At 37.7% G+C, this 16,766-nt stretch overlaps 1 protein-coding gene across 3 annotated transcripts in view; it reads left to right on the top strand.

Moving 5' to 3' along the window:
- Positions 1–16,766, top strand: part of CFAP91 (cilia and flagella associated protein 91) — a 115,613-nt gene that overhangs the window by 17,062 nt on the left and 81,785 nt on the right. For all 3 annotated transcript variants that reach the window (XR_009185547.1, XM_004480770.4, XM_023585296.2), the window contains exons 7-8: positions 12,188–12,365; positions 16,242–16,399. Coding sequence is in view for 2 of the 3 variants with exons in the window: in XM_004480770.4 (XP_004480827.2) it covers positions 12,188–12,365; positions 16,242–16,399 (336 nt within the window). In the remaining variant the exon portion in view is untranslated. The remainder of the gene's footprint in view (positions 1–12,187; positions 12,366–16,241; positions 16,400–16,766) is intronic.

The following is a 16,766-nucleotide window of genomic DNA, read 5'->3' as shown; positions in this document are numbered from 1 at the left end:
ATGCACCGTAAGTCTGAGTGGACAAGAGATTGATAGCTGAAGCAAAAAGCTGCTTTTCAGTAGTTTAATCAACTTGCAATATACCATGGTTTACACCCCCTCCCCACCCAATATTTATATAACTTTGGAATATTTGAGATAACTACCTTACCACTTTATCAGTGCTTGAGAATCTGATTTTTACAGCTCACTTTGTCATGTGAAGATTTTAATACCGGGATTAATTCATTACATTCTGCAGAAATGCAAAAGTGATAGTAGAATAAGCAGTTTTCTCTATAGATATTGTCCTGGAATTAACACAAAATAGCAGAGGTAAGACTTATCAGATATTCTTCCTTTATTAACTATACCATCTCTACAGAATGACTTCTGAGAGCTTGCTTAGAAGTTTACTTTTCTTAACAGGGGTACCAGTACCAAAGATTATGTTTTTCTTTCTCCTTTATTTTAACTATTACTGACAGAATATTAGCAATTGGATTGAAAGTGATCCAGGCCATTCATTCTGATACTGAATGGCCAACAGTCCTTACCATCTTCTTCACAGGATTATTTTCAAGTAATTATTATTTGGAATCAAGTTTGGCAGGGAAAATAAAAAAGAATCTAGTATTTCGTTCCCTCATTGGAGGGAGTAAGTATTACTACCTGTAATAAAGATGCTTGGCCATTTATACAGTTATCTCAGCTATAGGCACATTACACTCTGGTCAGTCATTTGTTCAGTTTTAATTCCTAATAAGACAGTAGGGCTGCTGTGATACACAGACATTTCAGCTCTACAAGTCATTATTTGGTCACAAATGGTAACCAATTTAAATGCCTCTTAGGGCAGGACTGCAAACTGTAATGCCTGTAGATGCCTGTTGGTATTAGAACGGAGTGAAGCAGGTTGAAAATAGTTTTTGTTTTTTCCCCCTAATTTCTGTTTAATTTTGCTAAAAGAAAAGCAGCACAATAACAATAATAAATGGTGTTAACATTTAAACCATATAATGTTTAATAAAATAACAAGAATTCAAAATTATGTGTATATTAGATTTTTTTCTCCTCTATTTTTCAAACTTTTTGTAGGGTGGTTGTATGCCTTGGGGTACCGATATAGCACACTTTTAAATCAGCCTACTTTAATGGCAGTTCTCTTCTGGGCTTCATTTCCTTGATAGGCAGAGATGCTGGCTACATCTGATCTTTCATATGTCTTGAGTAGATTGTCCATATTCTTTCCGTGTCACAATTTTTTTCGAATAGTTAAATTTAGCATTATTTGAACATCAAGTCCAAGGGAAAAAAAAATATATATATATATATACAGCTCTTTGAGCCCCTCTTTTCACAGTGACTGCTAAGGACAAGAGCTAAAAGTATTTTAGACAACATGTCACATCAAAATTGACATCATTTGAATCATTTCTTATGATAGTATCTCTGAAATGCTAAATATCTTTTAGGCTCAAAAATTCACTCTTAGAATGTAATAAAATATGCCCTGGGCCTGTGTTATGTGAAACCATGAAAATTAATGAGAGAGGAGATCTTTAGCAATTATCTTCCCTAACTCCCTTGATTATGACTGGAAACTGAGAGCCAGAGAGAATAATGGACTCATCCAAAATTATAGAGATCGTTGGTACACTGTAAAGATTTTTATTAATATGAGATTGCTTGTTTTTCCCCCATTGTAACAGATAGCTGTGATCAGGTCTGCATCACTGGCAATGAACATATTCATGTCTGAGCTACAGTTCTGGTTCATGTTTCCTGGTTCACTTAATGAAGCCAGATTGAGCATTCTTTAAAGCAGAGGCTCTACTTTCAGGTACAGATGACATTAATAATAAGCTGAAACCTTTCCCTTCTGTGCTGAACACATAAAAAACATAGAGAAAAGTTAATAAACACATAGCCACAGTTGAAAACAAGGAAAGAAAATCTTCATAATCTAGAAATAGAGACTTCTTCCTACAAGAATGAAATAACAGAACCTTTGATGGTGAGTAAGGGCTGAGGTCACATGACCTGTGGATGCTAGGGGGCCACATCTGAGTTATCTCCCTAAACTGGATGGGGCAAAGCCTTTCTCCTGATGCTTGCCAGTTTATCTTTATTGCTGGAGCTGAGTTGGGCATTCCTGCCTGGGGCTTTAGTCATCATCTCTTGATGTGATAGGGACTTGGCAATGAGCTGCAGGAGAACCAGAGCCAGGACCTCTAAAGCAAGAGAGCCTGGCAGGGGATCAGAAATGCTTCACTGGGCAAATGCCTAATCTGGAGCCATACCCCAGAACAGATTGGAATCATTGGGAAGGAAAAATATACATTTTCAAATAATATAGTCTCAATAGTAGAATAGATGGAGTGGAAAAGTAAATTAGTGAAATGGAAGATGGAATGAAGAAATATTCCAGAGTACAACATACAGAGATGGAACAAGATGAAAGAAAAGGTAACAGCCATGGATGATAGGATTATAAGCTCCAGAAATTGAGAATTGAGAGAATGGTAGAGAAGCAATGAAAGAAATGATAGGGCAGAGAATCTCCCAAAGCTGAAGGAAGACAGGATCCCACAGATTGCAGAATTCCATTGAGTATTAAACAGGATAAGTTAAAAAAACAAAAACAGCAATTAAAAAACCTCACCCTAGATATATTGTAATAGCAAGGGGAAAAAAAGGAAAGCACAGAAAGAGAAAAAGTCAGATAACTTACAGAAAAACAAAAACCAGATTAATATTTTGGAGTAGTATCTTTATTTATTTATTTTTTTTAAGATTTATTTTTTTAATTTATTTCTCCCCCCTCCCCCCATTGTCTGCTCTCTGTGTCCATTCACTGTGTGTTCTTCTGTGACCACTCCTATCCCTATCAGCGGCACTGGGAATCCGAGTCTCCCCTTGTTGTGTCATCTTATTGTGTCAGTTCTCCATGTGTGTGGTGCCACTCCTGGGCAGGCTGTACCCTCTTTCACCCTGGGTGGCTCTCCCTATGGGGCACACTCTTTGTGTGTGGGGCTCCCCCACATGGGGGACACCCCCGCGCAGCATGGCACTCCCTGTGTGCATCAGCATTGCGCATGGGCCACCTCCACACGGGTCAAGGAGGCCCGGGGTCTGAACCGCGGACCTCCCATGTGTTAGGCGGATGCCCTATCCACTGGGCCAAGTCCGCTTCCCATTGGAGTAGTATCTTTCAAGTACTGAAGGGAAATAATTGCAAACCTATAATTCCTTTTTTTAAAAAATTATTTTAAAAAAATCATTTCTCCCCACTCCCTCCATTGTCTGCTCTCTGTGTCCATTCACTGTGTGTTCTTCTGTGTCTGCTTGTATTCTCATTAGGCAACTCTGGAAACTGATCCTGGGACCTTCCAGAGTGGGAGAGCAGTGATCATTCTCTTGTGCTACCTCAGCTCCCTGTTCTGCTACATCTCTTATTGTCTCTCCTCTGTGTCTCTTTTTGTTGTGTCATCTTGCTGCGCCAGCACTCTGTGTGGACCAGCGTGCCACACGGGCCAGCTTGCCTTCACCAGGAGGACCTGGGTATCGAACCCTGGACCTCCTATATGGTAGACAGGAGCCCAATTGCTTGAACCACATCTGCTTCCCCAAACCTAGAATTCTTTTACCAGCCAAACTTCTACTTAGGAGTGAGGGTGAAATAAAGATATTTTCATACAGAATAATAAGATATTTAAGGATGAAGGAAAGTCTTTATGTAATGTGCTTAAAGTGTCTAATATGTAAATACACATTCCATGTTAGCTATTAATCCAGTAAAAGGAGAATTAAAGTAAGAAAAATGAACTCAGAAGGAAAGAGCAGAATTTAACAATAATGGTAAGGAAAAAAAGAGAAAAATATGTACTTAAATTTTGAAAGAGTTGTATTTTTAAAAATGGTAATGCTTTTTCTAAAAGCAAGTACTAAAACTCTAGAGTTGGGTTTGCAAACTATGACAAACAGGTCAAATTGATTATTCCCTGCCTTTATATGGTTTGTGACCTAAGGATGGTTTTTTATATTAAGTGGTTGTAAACAGTTGTAAAAGGTATTATTTTTGTGACATGTGACTATTATATGAAGATTTCAGTGATCCTAAATAACTTATATGGGGACAACAGCCTTTCTCATTTGTTTATGCATTGTGTATGCTGCTTTCATGCTACAATGGCAGAATTGAATAGTTGCTGCAGAGATTATGTAGCCCATAAAGTCTAGAATACTTATTGAGTGACCCTTTACGGAAAAGGTTTGCTGACCTCTGCTCTAGATCAGTGCTTCTTAAACTTGAGGATGAATAAGAATCAGCAGTGAGCTTGTTAAAACACAAATTCCTGCCTTTACTTCAGAGTTTCTGATACATTAGGTCTGAAGTGGCTGAAGAAGCTGCATTTCTAGTAAGTTTTCAGGTGATGATACTGTTGGTCTAAGAAACACATTATGAGTATCACTGTTGAAGATGAAAATTACCTCAGATATTGGGAAGAAATAAGAATAAAGCATGCTGTGAGACAATTCTGCTTTTTTTTGGGAGGAGATTAATTACTTTAGACTTTATTGGAAAATTATAAATTGAAATTTGTAAGTTAAAAAATATATGGGTAAGGAAGCGGCTGTGGCTCAGTCGATTGGCCTTCCGTCTACCATATGGGAGGCCCTGGGTTTGCATCCCAGGGACTCCTTGTGAAGTCAAGCTGACCTGTGCCCTGCGGAGAACTGACGGCCTTCTCCCCATGGAGAGCTGGTGCAGCAAGATGATGCAACAAAGGGAGACAAGCAGACACAGAAGAACACACAGCAAATGGACACAGAGAGCAGACAGCAAAACAAGCCGCAAGTGGAGGGGGGGGAATTAAAAAAAAAAAATGTATGGGTATGCACCAAAAAAAAAAAAAAAATATATATATATATATACACATACACACACACACACACATATATAATTCTTCAAATTTCACAGGAGGAAAACGAAGAAATAACAAAGCAGAGAAGGAAAAAAAGCAAAGAAAAAATACAGTAAATATAAAATATATAGATGTCAGAAAAATGTTCAGATATTTAGTGATCACAATATATCAAAGTGAGACAATAAAGGGGTGGAAAAATATACTAAAAGCTAACTGAAAGAAAACTGGTTTAGCAATGTTAATATTAGACCAGGGAAGTGGTTTTGGCTCAACCAATAGAGCATCTGCCTACCACATAGGAGGTCCAGGGTTCAAATCCAGGGCCTCCTGACCCATGTAGTAAACTGGCTCATGCGTAGTACTGATGCACGCAAGGAGTGCTGTGCCACACAGGGGTGTCCCCAGCGTGGGGGAGCCCCACGCACAAGGAGAGCCGCCCTGTGTGAAAAAAGTGCAACCTGCCCAGGAGTGGTGCTGCACACACAGATTGCTGATGCAGAAAGGTGATGCAACAAAAAAAGACACAGATTCCCACTGCCACTGACAAAGAACGCAAGCGGACAAAGAAGAACACACAGCAAATGGACACAGAGAGCAGACAACGGGGGAGTGGGGCAGGAGAAGGGGAGAGAAAAAAATATCTTAAAAAAAAAATTAGACCAATGTTAATCAGAAAAACATTAAAAGGGACAACGAAGGGTATATAATAATAATTACAAAAGGAACAATCCACCAGTATTGCTTGTTGGTATCCTACATAGTCTAAAAATATATAAAGCAAAATCGATTGAATTACAAGGAAAAATAGACAAATCCCTATTTATAGCAGAAGGTTTCAATGTTCCTCTTTCAGATTAAGCTATCAAAATTTAGCAGGGATTTAGAAGAGTTGAACCATATGATTAATGAGTTTCACATAAATGATGTCTGTAGAATCTGCTGGGGTAGGCCATGGCCAATTTGTTGTAGATCTAACTATCCATTAAGATGTAAATGTGGAGATAATTGGCTGTAGCATTTCAAGGAAATAATAATAGTTTTGGCTCCTTTGACCTGGCAGAGTCCTCACTCCACATTTACAGTCGTTTGGTATATGAGAAAGACATCACTGTAATTCAGTGGGGAAAAGGAGACCTTTTCAGTATGCTTCTGATATCCACATGGAAAAAGCAAACTTTGATGCAATCTCAGTTAAAAAAAAAACCAATAGATTGTGTGTGTGTGTATGAATTAATAAGTTGATTCTAAAATTAATATGGAAATATGAAAGGGTCAGGAGTAGCTAAGGCAAAAGTGAAGAAATAGAATAGAGGTGGAAGACTTATATTACCAAATATAAAGACTTCTAAAGCTGCGGTGATTAAGACAGTGTGGTATATTCTCAAAGATAGACAAATATATCATTGGGACAGAACAGAGAGGTTAGAAATGGACCCGCACATAAATATCATCTGATTTATGGCAAAGGTGACACTATAGTGCAGTAGAAAAAGAATGGTCTTTTCAATAAATAGTGCAGATACTCATCTTGAAAAAGGTGAATCTTGATTCCTACTTCATACCATAAACAAAAATCAATTCCAGATGGACTATATAAGTCAAAATGTGAAAGGTAAAACAAATAAAGCTTTTAGATGAAAACATAGGAGATTATTTTCATGACCTTGATAGGCAAAGAATTTATTAAATAGGATGAAAAAGTCCTAACTGTGCAGGGGAAATGATAAATTAGTTCTTGTTAAAATTAAGAACTTTTGCTCATCCAAAAACAGTTAACATAGTGAAATGACAAGTCTCAGATTGGGAGAAGATATGTGCAATACCTATATATGATACAATCAGAACATACAAAGAAGTCCTATAAATCGATCAGAAAATGACAACCTAATAGAAAAATGGACAAAGGATGTGAACAGGCACTTCATAAAAAGGGTATCCAAATGGCCTATAAACAAATGGAGCAATAATGATTTGATAAATCATTATGGAAATGCAAATTAAAACCCAATGTGATACCATTATACACTTGCCAGAATAGCTAATATTAAAAAGACTGACAGGGCGGTGGACTTGGCCCAGTGGTCAGGGCTTCCGTCTACCACATGGGAGGTCTGTGGTTCAAACCCCGGGCCTCCCTGACCCATGTGGAGCTGGTCCATGAGCAGTGCTGATGCACACAAGGAGTGCTGTGCCATGCGGGATGTCCCCCACGTAGGGGAGCCCCACATGCAAGGAGTGCGCCCCGTAAGGAGAGCTGTCCAGCGCCAAAGAAAGTGCAGCCTGCCCAGGAATGGCGCTGCACACACGGAGAGCTGACACAAGATAACGCAACCAAAAGAAACACAGATTCCTGTGCTGCTGACAACAACAGAAGCGGACAAAGAAGATGCAGCAAAATAGACACAGAGAAAAGACAACCGGGGTGGGGGGGGGGAAGGGGAGAGAAATAAATAAATAAATAAATCTTTAAAAAAAATTAATAAAAAGACTGACATTACCAAGTGATGATAAGGTTTTGGATCAACTAGAATTTCATATACTGTGTTGTGTGGGTACAACCATTTTTAGAAAACTGTTTGGCAGTGTAGTGATTTGGAGCTAGGTACCCCATAAAAAATATTCTCAAATTTGATCTATTCCTGTGGGTTTGAACCCATTTTAAGTAGGACATTTTGATGAGGTTACATCAGTTAAGGTGTGGCCCAACTCATTCAGGATGAATCTTAATCTTATAACTGGAGTCCTTTATAAGCAAACTGACATTCAAACAGATAGAAAGTCAGGGGAGTAAGCTGAAGGTCAGCAGAACCTGGAAGAGAAGGGAAAGGCCAGGAGAGGCCAACGTGTGCATTGTCATGTGACATAGGGGCCAGGGCCCAAGGATCATTGGCAGCCAGCCCCAAAACACCAGTCTTTGGGAAGAAAGCTGATGACTTGATTAGGACTTCTCCTGGCCTCAAAACTAGGCTACGCAGTATCTACTAAAGCTGAACACACTCATATCCTATGATCCAGCAATTTCATTCCTATTACTAGTTACATATTAAAGAAAAATGCGTACATAGTTCTAATAGAAATACATATGTGTGTTCACTAAAAGGTATGTGCAAGAATGTTCATAGCAGCACTGTTCATAATGATCCCAAACTGGAAACAACCCAAATGTCCATCATAAAATACTGTATATTCACATAATGGAACACTATACAGCAATGAGAGTGAAAGGACAGCTAGAATCTCACATATGCAATGTTGAGCAAAAGAAGTCGACAGAGTATCTACACTTTGATTCCATTTACATAAAGTTCAAAACGAAGCAAAACTAAACTAAGATGTTAGGAGTCAGGATGGTGGTTATTCTTGGGGAGGGTAGAGGCTGTTAGGGAACGTTCTGGGCACTTCTGGGAATCTGGTAATATTCTGTTCCTTGATCTGGGTGCTGGTTATATGTTCAGTTGTGCACCTATTTGTATATATGTTATACTTTAATGCAATGTTTGTATAAAAAGAGAAAAATAATGACATAGTGAAGAAGGATGACACTGTAAGTACTAAGAAAAACTACTGAGTGCTGACTATGTGCCAAGCAGTGTTCCTAGTGCTGTGCAAGTTAAGTGAATAATAAAGTTAAAATCAGAAATTAATAATAGAGATTTTTAAGAAGACAAAACAAATGATCCTTAAGACCATAACATAATTTTTTGGGTAAAGATCAACAATATAGTCAATTCTCTAAGACACATTGAGAAAAAAAAAATGGAAGAAGCAAACCCACAATATTAGGATGGGAAGGGGGGATGACATAATTGCATAGTAAATGATTTTGAAAAATATAAGAGAATACTATGAAAATTAGATAAAATATGCAATTAAAATATATATATAAATGACTAAAATAGCTTCAAGAAGAAATAGCAAGGTCAAATAGAAGAGTAAGTATAGAAATTGACTTGGTTAAAAAAATTAATCCTTTTAAAACTACCAGGCCCAACCAATTTTATAGGTAAATTTACCACTACTTCAAGGAACAAATAAACCCTGCTTTATGCAAATTATTTCAGCAAAGATAGAGAGAGAATATAAATTAATTTATTCATTTTATGAGGCTAGTAGAGCCTTGTTTTGAAAACTGAATAAGAATAGTACTAGAAAGGCAAATTGCAGGCCGATCTCACTTATAAGCAAATATGAAAAAAAATGAAATAAGATACCAGCAATCAAGTATTGCAGTGTTTTAAAAGAGTGACTTAGCATGAAAAAACAGGTTAATCACAGAAATTGAATTTGCTACAGTATCAGAAAACCAATCAATATAACTCACCTTTTAACAGAAAATGCAGGAAAATGTTTCAATAGATGCAGAAAAAGAATTTGATCAAGTTCAACACACTCATTCATAATATAAACGCTAAATAAAATGGGCACAGGAGGAAACTTTAGTAACTTGAAAGGTATTTACTTGCAAGCTTCAGTAAACATAATACCAAAGGTAAAACATTAGAAGCTTTACCCTTAAAGTAAAAAAAAAGGTAATGGTACAGTCGTCACCTATTCAGCAACACAGAAGAGATTCGAACCCAGAGGTTATGAGGTATGAAGATTGGAAAGAAGCAAAACTGTCACTGTTTGAAAGCAATGGGCTCATTTAGAAAATAAAGTGAAATAAGTGATCAGGACTAAGAAGAAAATTCAATAAGGTAGCTAATTATGAAATCAACATATAAAGATCAGTAGCTTTCCTATATATGAGCAATATCCAATTAGAAAATTAATTGAAAAAAATCCCATTCACAATAGCAACAAATAATAAAGTACTTATGAAATCACTTAATAAAAGCATGTGCAATACACTTAAGGAAAAAATTATAAATTGTTCTTAAAGCACATAAAAGATTTGATGAAAAGATAGATACACCATGTTCACAAAAGGGAAGACTCATTCATACTTGAATCGATATAATTTTCCTCAAAATAATGTATGCCTTCAAATAATTCCAATCCAACTCCCAGTATAATCATGCCAGTGTAAATCAGCACCCCTTCACCTTTTTTCCCAGAAATTAAAGAAAAGCAGCAAGAACAACCAAACTCCCATAGGTTCCATTTTCAGTGAAACTAAATGATACATAATATCTGTGAAATACTAAATATTTGTACTGACTGCAAAAAAGCAGTCCATACAAATCTCAGCAGCTGAGATTAGGAGAAGCAATGTGGGAGGAAGTGAGGAAGCTCTGTGGGAGAGGGACCATCGGGAGATCTCAGAAAGCATAAGCAGAAATATGCAGGTAAATTTGATATCCAGAAAAATTTATATTATCATATTTTATGATCTAATTGTTAGACTTCAGCATTTCCATTTATAAGGGCTCTAGAGGAACTCACATATGGGCACAGTGAGACCCTACAAGGATGTTTGTTGCAGCATTATGTGTAATCCAAAAATTAGAAGCAATCCAAATGTCCACCTAAGAAGAAACCTTTGAATGTAGCAGAGTCCTACATGGAAGAATGAAATTAGATCTTTCTTTATATATGGCCAGATCCCCAAAATGAAGTTGAGTAAGAAAAGCAAGTTGCTGAATGGTTCCTACAGAATAATACCATGTAGTTATACATTGAATAGCAAAAACAATACTGTATTTTTTTATATGATTAATATTTGGTTCTTATTTATTTTTATTAGAGGAGTATAGTGTAAGTCATAATAGTACAAGGTCATAACAAGTACAGACTGCCTTGTTCAAGTCCTGATTTCTACCACTAAGCAGCTGCCACCCTGTGCCAGTTGCTTAACCTTTTAGTGCCTCAGTCTCAAAATGAGACTGGAATGAGATTCTCATCTGGAAAGTAGGGGTAATTGTATTTACATAATAGCAATTTGTTGAGGAATAAATGGATTAGAACAGTGTTGGCATATTTTAAGTGCTTAATGAATGTTAGCTTTTATTATTATAATTCATAGACATATCTATGTGTCTATAAACTGTTAAGATTGACTGGGAGGAGAACCCCAAATTCTTTTCACTGTTTACTTTGGAAGAGGGGACAGGGGAACGAGCCTCAATCTGGTAGTTAAAAAGAACATCAACTTTATTTTTAATATTTTTATTTCTTTTATTGAAAAAGGTAAAGTGTATATGATAAAATATGCGCGTTGCTAAATCTGAGTATTTGTTACATTATTGTCATACTTTTTTGTTTTTTAAATTACCAAAGAAGACACAAAATATTGATGCACAAAGTAATATATAAGTGAGTACAATTATACATATATACATATGTAGTAATTTGTACATGGTTTACTATATATCTATATAGAAAACAGTGTAATACATGCTTTTGTAAGATATCCATCAAACTCATAATTGTGATTACCTCTAGGAAACTGATCAGAACACAAGACCTTTCAGGCTTTTCTATACTATTCTAATTTTAAAAACAAGAGAATAATGAATTTATATTATTACTTGTTTGCTTTTTTAAAGTATAAACATTACAAAAGGTCAGAAACAAAGCAAAAATTAGAAGTAATTGTATGTGGTAGAAATAGGACTTGTAATTTTCTGAATCATATTTTTAGAAAAAGAAAATAAGTTATAGCCCCTGTTTTCTTCACCCCCTTTTGGTCCACAAAGATAATGCTGTAAATCAAGGATTTAAAGGAACTAACCCTCTGGAAGGCACAAGTATGGCTGGGTCTCAGTGTCGTTGGACTGGCCAAAAGAAATCTAATAGCCCAGCCTGTCTGGCTTGACCTGGGGGTCTTTATTCTTTGAACTCTTAAAATTGGAGATGAAGGATAACTCTAACTTGTATATTCATTGTTGCTGACAAAATGGTGAAATCTCAGCTAATAATTAGTTTCTTCATTATCTGTTAGAAAAATTTCTCCCTTTTTTTTGGTCCCCCCCAAATTCCCTAACCCTTGTCATATTCTCCTACCTCAGAACTTTGATATTTCTTTGTAGTTCACGATATAGGTTTGTCCAGTAGAGGATATTCCAACATGTGAGTATTCAGTGGGTATTTAATATTCGTCAAATACTTCCCAGCATCTTACATGCAATTTAAATGTCTTACGTCTCCAGTTATTAACAAGAGTCAGTAAAGAACACAACACAAGCTGAAGCACATCCAGAGGTAGTTTCTTATTATCATTTTATCCTGTCATAGCCCTTGAATTTCGAGAAGAGGATAGGAACTAAAAGAGAATAAATATGTAGATACACGAGTTTACCCATTTGTTTCTAAAGTGTTGCTGCTTCATCCTCAAGGTCGAGGTCTTCCGGCAGGACAAGCTGAGGTGGAGATGATAGAACGTGCCCGGGAAAAGCGTGCTTGGGAAGCTACCCTTCCCCCTCTGAGTGACACCTCCCAGTTTGAGAAGAGGAGGAAGATGATGGATGAGATGGAGAGGAGAGAGTGGGCCTTCAGAGAACAGGAGATCCAAAAGTAGGTTCTTGGTCACCCAGAGTGTTCTTGCACATATGGGAGTAAAGTTAGTACTTTTTTATCTGTGAGCGTTTTCCAAATGTATGAGTTAAAAAGCAATCCTCAATGTGTAGAGACAAGAAATTGGGTTTCTGGGTCTAGGAGGAGTAATCACACACTCCTGGTGTGGTATAGAAGCTCTCCATAATTCTCTCTCCAATATCTTAACAATGTATGATGCCTTCTTTGTGTGGGAAGAAGTTCAGCATGGAATCCAGATTTGAACTACTCCTCAAGGGTATCTCTGCTTCTTCTCTTCCCTTGTCTCTTTAGTATCTATTGAGATTGTATCTAAATCCCACCGATTTCTGCAAAACAGAAACAGTCCCTTTCTGTTCCTTCCCACCACCATCATCCAATGCCTGACCCTCTTCGCGTCTTACCAGCCACCCTCCTAGCTGGTCCTGTCCCTTATGCCCCCTGGTGCTGGATTCAGTCAGCATTTCCTTTTAAAAGACAAATTGTGGAATTCTTCAATCAAAAGATGCATTATACAGCCCATAAATAATGTGCTGAGGTACTTCTGGTTGACTTTCAATCATCAGAACTGACAATATTTTTAGTAATGAGGTTGTCACTTAAAGAATACATAGAAATGATGAGAACCCAAAATCTACAACTCCCTCACAAGCAAGAGAGGAAGGGAACTTGTGGAGGGCGTCCCTGTGTTCCAGGCTGGGCTGAGGTTCCTTATTGCTGGTAACAATGCTGCCAAAACCTCTGACAGTGTGCTTACTTGGGAGGCCCAAGAGACTTAGGCACTCAGCTTGGTCCTGAATTAAAAATATCTTTATATTTTTCAACACCTTTTGATTAAACCTGAATCCAGGCTATGTGGTGTTTTAGTAAAAGCTTGCAGTTTTATAGAAAGTAGTGTTGGTAACAAAGTAGGTGTCAGATACTCAATTCTGTCTGTAGGAATGGAAGATTTTTTTCTTGCAATTTGGAGAGGTATATATTTTCTCAGGACATTAGAAATATTACCACACTAATGCAAGGTGTTAATAATAGTGTGGTATATGGGAACTCTATTTTATGCATGATTTTTCTGTTAACCTACAACTTCTCTAATAAAAAATTATATATATATATAATATATATATATATATAATTAAACCAATTTGAAGAACGTGATCCCAAACACATCTTCTGTTTAAAAGCCTGAGTACCCACAACTTCTCTAATAAAGAAAAAAAATTTTTTAATCCTAAGAATATCAGTTCTGTCCACTATATCAGCATTATATTTTCATTCCAATGTATTTCCATTACTATTACCTTATTTTAATAAATTCTTGATATTTAGGATATATATGTACATGTATATGTATTTATGTGTGTGTGTATAAATTCAGAGAAGAGCTGTTTTGACATTCAAATACATGGCAGTCTGGACATCAATCTCTAAGGATGCAGTGACAGGGACTAGATTTCCCCTTTCACTTTAACTTAAAAATTGAACAAAATATATGAAATGATGGTTTTCAGATTTGGGACAAAAGGAACCACAGGATAATGATTCCTGAGTGAAGGAATCAAGAAGATAGCACACAGGGAGCAGATATGGCTCAAGTGATTGTGTGCCTGCCTCCTGCATGGGAGGTCCCAGGCTCAGTTTCTGGTGCCTCCTAAAAACAAAACAAACAAAAGCAAACAAATGAAAAAACTATTTAGGGGAGCTGATGTGGCTCAGTGGTTGAGCACTGGCCCTGGTACCTCCAAAACTAAAAAATAAACATGCCTATAAGTGGCCCAAGTTGCCTGGAGAGCCTTTCCAAGATGTAGCTCAGGGAGGCAGGTGAATCCAGACAGAGGCTGTTGATTTTGCTGAGTTGAAGAGACAGAATTTGGAGTTTGGAGAGGCCATGACACCTAGAAACTTGGGGACAAAATACCAGAGATGAGGGAGTCACAAGAGAACTCTCGAGAGCTACGGAGGGGTCCTTTTGGGCCTTTGGCTGACAACTGATCTATGCATGTGGGTGAGGACACTCCCCAAAAGAACCATGGGAGGGGAACACGCAGAACAATCCTAGAAGCTCACACAGAGCTGGGAACAGTACATGTTCCTTCCAGTCAGAGTAGAAAAATCCTAACATGTGGCTCACTGAAGTGAGTCTTCAGAATGGTTTGCCTTTCCTAAGGGTCCAATTTCACTGAGGCTAAAAGGCTGTTCTGGACTTACGCTAACAACGCTGAAAAGGAAGATTCAAAGAGTCGAACTGATTCTAAATTACTTAACTGTGTCCCAGAAAAAAAGTTCAACTATATTTAAATGAATAAGCAAAATCTAACACCTGAACATATAAACTTAAAAATCCTGGCACCTAATAAAAATTTATCAAGAATGCAAAGAAAAAGGAAAAAAGAACATATATATTTATATATATGTGTTACATATATATATGTATTTGACCAGAGTGAGGGCATCATTGGAGAAAGTGAGTACTTTAGTTAATTTGAAGGTAATTTTGATAAACATATTTTGAGTCCCTCCTATGTGCTGGGTTCTGTGCTGTGAGTTGGGAAAACAGTGATATATAGAAAACTGTGCCCTGCCAGAGCTCCTCACAGTCCTTGGGGGCAACAGACCTTCAGACCAACGCTCTTGTGTAGGGTGTTTCAGGTTCTGTGCTGTTCTCTACATGAGGTGCTCGTGGAACCCAGGTGAAGGAAGAATTAGTTCTGTTTGAGGTAGGTAGTAATTTGGAGAAACTGCTGAAAGGAGGTACCCACTGAGCTGATGTTGAAGGGTGAGTAGTAAGCCATCAGGTGGATGATAATATCAGTGATGATGATGAAGATGATGATGATGATGATATTTATAGGGCAAGTAAACATTTACAGAATGCTTATGTGTGCTAAATAACTTTTTAAGCCAATCGATCTCAGAGTGTGGTCCCAGACCAGCAGCATCAGCACTACCTGGGAAGTTGTTAGAAATACAAATTCTCAGGCCCTGACCTTATAGCGGGGCCCAACAATCTGTGAAATAACAAGCCCCCCAGATTATTCCTATGCGTGCTCAAGTTTGAGAATTACTGTTCTGGTACTTTTGTATACATTAACTCACAACAACCTTTTGAGGTGGATGCTGTTATTTTCTCCAGTTTACAATAGAAGGAACTGAGGTAAGTGGTAAAATTGAGAGGTGTACCTAGGCATTCTAACTCTAGCGAGAAACATGACTGTTGGTGTGCCTGCCTCTCCATACTCGTTTCTCAATACTTCTTCACCCTTCCATGTGTGTTCACTTTGAGTAGTTCTGCCAATGTGGCATGTTTGCTCGTTTTCATGTCCTTTCAAGTCAAACATTTGGTCACCTAGGCTGAGGCCTTGTTTCTCCCTTGTCAATGTGGCGAATCCCAATCCTTGCTGTCCTCAAGACTCTGCTGAGTAACCAGCTCTTCCAAGGAAGCCTCCTCCATCTTGCCCCTCCCTACTCATTGCCTCCACTGTGGGTAGTGCTAGTTGTAGGTGCTCCAACTGTTCTCCCACAGAAATCTTTTCATTCTTTTAGTCTGGTATTTATCTCCTCATGTTGTAAATGTTGGTTTAAATGTCTACTCCATTAGAAGAGTGCTTCTTGAGAGATGGGGGAAGGGAACTACATCCATAAATATTTCTGTTATATTGAGACTCACCTTTGAGTTGCTTCCTCATCTCCTCTACCTCACTCATTTGTCACACTTTTGCCAGAGTGGTCCTTTAAAAATACACAAGTATAATACCAACCCAAAGAAAACGTTTTGTTTGTAGCAGGTGTTTCCTAGTGCTGTAGTAGAACACCCTGTTTGAAATACCATATTCTTCATTGTATTTTTTAATTTACTTGAAGACTGCAGGAGATTCGCCTAGAAGTTCTAAAGCAACTGCTGAAGAAGCGTGAAGAGAATCAAAATGAAGTGAACATGAAGCGCTTGAATGCCCAATGGTCTAGACTGCAGGAAGCAAAGGAGGCAAAAGTGGCACAAATTCAACATGCACATATATCAAGTAATGGTGTAATATGGACTGTGAAAACAGTGGCAAAGTGGGCTTTGCTTTGCTTGTTTGACCAAAACTGATTAACTATGCTTTAATTCTTTTTTTTTTTATGTCCTAGAGTATCAAATAGGTAAGGAATGGGAGATGAGTTATTTCTCAAAGGTAGAAGAGTGAGGAAAATCCCTCATAAGAAAAGAAAGTGATGATTTGTCTTAATAGGTAGTCAAGTTATGGACATTATGGAAGCTGTATGTGTGTTCCCATGTGTGTATGTGTTCACTTGTGTGTATGTGCCTATGTTTGGGTGTTTCTGTGTGGCAGTTCTGGGTCTGTGTCTGTGAATGTGTGTTGAGGTCTTGGGCCCCCTATATAAATG

The sequence above is a fragment of the Dasypus novemcinctus genome, chromosome 4 (genome assembly GCF_030445035.2).
Source record: "Dasypus novemcinctus isolate mDasNov1 chromosome 4, mDasNov1.1.hap2, whole genome shotgun sequence".
In the NCBI taxonomy this organism is placed as follows: domain Eukaryota; kingdom Metazoa; phylum Chordata; class Mammalia; order Cingulata; family Dasypodidae; genus Dasypus; species Dasypus novemcinctus.
This window is presented reverse-complemented; position numbering and strand designations above follow the sequence as displayed.